Source organism: Mustela lutreola, chromosome 8, assembly GCF_030435805.1.
Source record: "Mustela lutreola isolate mMusLut2 chromosome 8, mMusLut2.pri, whole genome shotgun sequence".
Classification (NCBI taxonomy): Eukaryota; Metazoa; Chordata; class Mammalia; order Carnivora; family Mustelidae; genus Mustela; species Mustela lutreola.
In genome coordinates this window covers 5,646,877-5,652,176 of record NC_081297.1, presented here as the reverse complement: position 1 = coordinate 5,652,176, position 5,300 = coordinate 5,646,877, and the positions used below count along the sequence as shown (strand labels likewise).

General features: G+C 60.2%; 1 protein-coding gene across 1 annotated transcript; it reads left to right on the top strand.

The window, feature by feature from the left end:
• Positions 1–585: 585 nt before the first annotated feature.
• Positions 586–3,843, top strand: LOC131839863 (calmodulin-like). Its single transcript, XM_059187554.1, has one exon. The coding sequence runs from the start codon at positions 3,177–3,179 to the stop codon at positions 3,624–3,626; it is 450 nt and encodes a 149-aa protein (XP_059043537.1). The 5' UTR covers positions 586–3,176; the 3' UTR covers positions 3,627–3,843.
• Positions 3,844–5,300: the final 1,457 nt, after the last annotated feature.

Below are 5,300 nucleotides of genomic sequence, written 5' to 3'. Positions count from 1 at the left end.
GGACCCCCTCCCTGCTGCCTGTGGGGATGGCTGCTTCCTCCCTGATCCCTCCTCAACCCAGGGGGCGGCTGCTCTCACTGGGAGACGTCCCAGCGTCCCAGCGTCCCAGGCAGCAGGGTCGGGGAGATGAACTGAGAGGGGTCAGAGAGGGAGGGAGTCCTGGGCAGGAGGGCTGACCTCCGGCAGGTGACACCAGGAAGGCCCAGGGCTCTCTCCAGCCCCCCTGCTGGTCTCCGCGCTGCCTGGCTCTGCTCTCTGTTCTCATTGGCTCCGGGGGACCTTTCTCAGCCCATCTGGGTCCCCCCCACCCACTCAGACGTGGTCCTTCTATACCCCCTGGGAGGCAGCCTTTCTTCTCCTTCCTCACACTCCGTGGGGGGGAGGGACACGGACACCCCATGGGCTGATGGGAGGGGCCTACGTATGCTTCGTATGATGTGTCTTCCTGTGTGTGCTTTAGGTGACAGTCTCCTAGCCTCAGACTCATCCCTGATGGACACCTTCATCCCACGGACAGGGAGCCCCGCGAGAGGTGTGGCCCCCTGAGGAGACACCCTTGGACGTGAGGGTCCAGCTCCCTCCCACTGCTTCCAAAGAGCCGAGCGGGGCTCTTGCGGAGGAAGAAGGGGACTTCATCCAGCTGGATTAGGTTCTCGTGACGCCTGCCGGGCTATCTATCCTCTTTTCCCAGGCCTGAGTTCAGCTCTCAGACACCCTGTGCTGGTCCCTGGGGAGCAGCGGTCCCCGATGCGGCCGTGCAGTGGACCGGGCACTCACCTGCTGAGGCAGGAGGCCAGGTGGGGAGGAGGAGGGAGTCGTTTCCACTTGGATTCATGCTCTGAGAAGAGAACACACCCATCAGAGACGAAGCAGGGTCCAAAATGGCAGGCCGAGGGTGGGGAGGTACTCACCAGAGCTGCGGCTGCCTCCCCAGTTACTGGGTGGCCTTGGACACAGGCCTGTCCCTCCTGAGACTCCTTCTGTCTCCATGGGGAGAGGGAGTGACAATCATTCTCCCCTTCCAGTCCCATGAGGACACTCGCCAGATGCTCTCTCGAAATACGAGTCTCTGCTCGTTGCGGAACGGCGTTGTTGGGGCCGATGTCCGAGAGCCGACTAATGTCTGGGCCTCGGACTGTTTGATGTGACTAAAACCTGCAGGCAGACGAGTCTAGTTTATCAGTCCCATCGAGAAAGGCGTAATAACAAAATTGAGACTGAGGTCCTCCTCTTCCTGAGTGTTGGTTCACATCAAACACAAACCAGTTTGTTCCCGGAGATGAGTTTTACCCTAGCATAATAATGCCTTCCGTTGATCAAAGCTGCTTTCATCTTTGATCTCGAGTGCCCTGATCATAGATGGTGGGCACACTGTCCTATTTTATAGATGAAGATATTAAGACCCAAGTTAAGTTTCCAAATCTGTGATGGAGCTAGAACCAAGAGCTTTCGTCTCCTGATAGCATCTGGAAAGTTCTTCCTTGTTTTCGATGCATCCTCTGACACCAAGGGAAACTAACAAAATGTTAAGCATCTTGGACTTTTAATCACAGTCTTCCTAATAAGGTAAGAAGACGATGTAAAATACAGATTTATATCTTCAAATATCCTTAAGAGCAGGTCCTCTCTGTCGGGAGCCCCACCCGTCCCAGGTCACGTGCGAGGCAGGAGCGTCCCAGGGAGACCACGTTCTCCACCCAACACCGCTGGCGGTTTCACTGAGACCCGGATTGCTCAACGTTTACTGAGGTCTCCGTGCCGTTCCCGCACAGAGATGAAACAGCAATCCTCCATCAAGACTTCGTTGCAAAAGAAGTTAGACGGATGGGACATTGCCCTGTGTAAAAGAAGTTAGATGGATGGGACATTGCCCTGTGTGTCTCTCTCTCCATCTGGGTCCCCTGGCTCGGGAGTGGGCTGGGGAGGCCGATGTGCCCCGCCGAGGGAGGTGTTCGTCTGGCTGTCGTCTAGGGAAGGACAGACTCCGTCTGTCTGAGGGGCTGAGCCAGAGAGAGCTGAAATTTATACAGCTCCTCGGGAGAGTGAAGGACCCCATTTCATAGATAGAGGCACAGGTGGTTGGAAGTCCTGGGGATGTGGAGGGACCAAGAGGAGATGTGCTTGAGAAAGACACCCCAGGGATTCCAGTGCCAGCGTCCCCTCAGAGCCTCGGGTCTCACTTGCTAAGGACTTGGGAATAGTCCTTGCGGGTTGAGCTCTTGGTCTACACTCTGCTTCTCAGAGCAGTGGGCAGAGATGGCTTCCTTCCAGAGATCACAGAAGACTGGGGGCCACATGCTCCCTGGCACCCCCACAGCTCTCGGGCAGGACTCCGCACTCCTCCCCCATGTCCTCACGAAAAGCTTGACCCTAGTGATGGAGCAGCCCAGAGGAATCACGGAACCCGAGGAGAGGTATTCTGGGGGGACAAGAAGCCCCTTCCTCCGAAATCACACATGGAACCTTGGTGTCGTAAACAGTACCACCGGGCGCCGGGTTCTGCGTGCGTCCAGGCCCCTCGCTTGCTCAGAGATGCCAGCAGCAGCGGGCCACATCTTCCATCTATAGATCTGGATGCCACCCTGGGCTGGAAATTTTAAGGATGCCATGGGTCCACCCTGGTAGAATTCCAAGCAATTCTCCTATATCCGCCTCTACTGGCCTGCCCTGTGGGAGGAGAGCCTGACAGCAGCCCCAGAGGAGCACAGAAAGGAAGGCCAGATAGTCCCCCTCTCCTCCAGGACCTGCTGTGGCCACCAAGGGAGGTTCTCTTTCCCTTCCCAGCCATGGTCTCTGTGAGAAGCTTCCAAGGGGGCACCTCAGCTCTCAGGGCGCAGGGAGGCTGGCAGGCCTCCGATGGCCCCCACGCAAGGTTGCTCCAGCATCTCCAGGGCGGGTCCTGCCACTCCGGTTCCTGCATTTCTGGTCTGTCACTGGTCTGTCCCTCTCTGGGAGGAGGATTTCGCCCAAGGACATGGGGAGGGCGGAGAGCCTTACCCCTCCCTCGCTCCAACTGCAGAAAAGGAGGGGGCTCCCAACCCATGGCAAGGCTGCCACGGGAGCTCTGCCCTCACACAGACTGGCCTGCCTGTCCCGGTCCCTGGTCCCCAGCTCGGACGTGAGCCCTTTGAGCCGGTCGGCAGCCAGGTCGGCAGCTCCGTGACAGGTGTGACGACATGGCCGAGGAGTTGTCTGCGGAGCAGGTGGCTGAATTCAAGGCGGCTTTCTCCCGATTTGACAAGAATGGGGACGGCACCATCGACACCCAGGAGCTGGGTGCCGTGATGCAGGCCCTGGGCAAGAATCTGTCAGAAGCGGAGCTAAAGGAGCTCATCGCCCGTGTGGACACGGATGGCGACGGCGTCATCAGCTTCCAGGAGTTCCTGGCAGAGATGGCCAAGAGGATGAAATCCCAGGGCGGCGAGCAGGACATACGGGAGGTCTTCCGTGCCTTCGACCTGGACGGCAACGGCCGCATCAGTGTGGACGAGCTCAAGCAGGCCATGGCCAAGCTGGGCCAGACGCTTTCCCAGGAGGAGCTGGAGGGCATGATCCAGGAGGCGGACACGAACAAGGACGGGCAGGTGGACTACGAGGAGTTCCTGCGCATCCTCTCCCAGAAGTGAGGCCCCGCCCCGGCCCGTCTCCTGCTCCTCCTGCCTTCTCGGGGCCTCCGCTTCTGCGGCGGGGACGTCCGGGGGCGGTCTGGGCGGTGGTGGGGGGCGGATTACCCACTCTCTCTCGGGCCTGGGGTCTGCGCTCTGTGCCCGGCGAGACCTCAGAGCGGCTCCTGTAGAGAAGCGGGGATCCCCCGCTGCACTGGGCTGTCGTGAGGAAACCCGAGGCAATGGAGGTTGAAATAAAAGGAGTGTGAGCTCCGAGGGCGGTGTGTGCCGGTGCTTGAGTGCTTGGTGGGAAGGCGGAAAATCGAAGCCTCCGGATGGCGGTATTTGGGTTTCTTCTGCGCCTCTGACCCCTTTCCTGGGCCACTGGGGAGAACCAGCCTGGTCCGGCCCCACAGTCCTCCCGCAGCGTCTCCCAGAGGCCCGGGGAGGAGAACAGGTGCGGGAGGGGTGCGTCGGGCTGGGAGGGGGCCCGAGAGGCACGTTTCTTTGCCTTAAGGTTCTGCTTCTGCTTGAGCTCCCGGGTCCGGACGGGAGGCTGGAGCTGGAGCCTGGGACAGGGACACTGTGCGCGCCACAGACGGTAACGTTAGCATCCTTTGCACATCGCCATCCTCTGCTGCCCCAACCGCGCTCGAACGGGGTTTGTGGCCCTGCAGTGCGGCTGCCCAGGATCAGGCCCCTTGGAGGCTGCCGGTCACAGTTTGCGAGGCTCCCTTCCTCGTCCTGGTTCTCAGGGGGGGTGGGGCTCAACCCAAGGGCGATCCGCCAGGAGGAAACCGAGGCCCCGGGTGGCACTGGGTTGAGGTCCTGGGGTTGTAGGGGAGGCAGACGAGCCCTAGGCCTCAGGATTCGGAAAGCACACAGGGTTTCCTGGCATCGTCTGCAACCCGCTGTGCGGCCCCGGTGCCGTGCGATGGCGGGCTTTGCTTCCTCCTTCGTGATATGAGCTTTTCCTTTACTTTTGGCGATGACTGACTGTGCCTTATCCTAGCTGTGCCAAGTCAGTGGTTCTCAGCCCAGGGTGGGGAGACAGAGCCAGCTTCCCTGGGGGAGGCGGGGGTATTGCAAAATACCGGCTCCCGCCCTCCCCGCCTGCCCCTCATTCCAGCGAGGGCGGGGGCGAGTGGCAGAGCCTGCCCAGCGCACCCCAGTGAGGCAGGACAGGGACAGATCCGGGGGCGGTGGGGGGGGGCTGCGGCTCGGATGACATCTTTCCGTTTTCTTTCTCCCATTGGGCATCATCGTAGGTCATTTCAGTCTCCTGTGACCCTCACACGCTTCTATCTCTTTCCCAGCCCTGTCCTCAGATCAAGTCCCCAGGTACGGCCAGACCCCCCCCCCCCCCATCATGAAGCCCAGCAGGTGTCAGACACAGGACAACCCTGTGTCCAAACAGGGTTGAGCACTGGGAGAGCTGGTGGGCTGGGGAGGCTCTGAGGCAGGAAACCTCAGCTCCCCTAAGGTTCTGAGGGAGGCAGGGGACGGACCGGGGAGCAACATGACAGAGGTGTGGGGTCTGGGGGAGGCTCGGATGTGACAATAAGAAGGGGCAAAGGTAGCCACCAGGCCTGGTGTGGTGAGGAAAGGAGTGGTAGCAATACTCCTGGGTCCAGGACGGGGGTGGTTCCCTACAGAAAGTCCCTGTCCCTGACGGACATAGGTCACAGAGGTCTG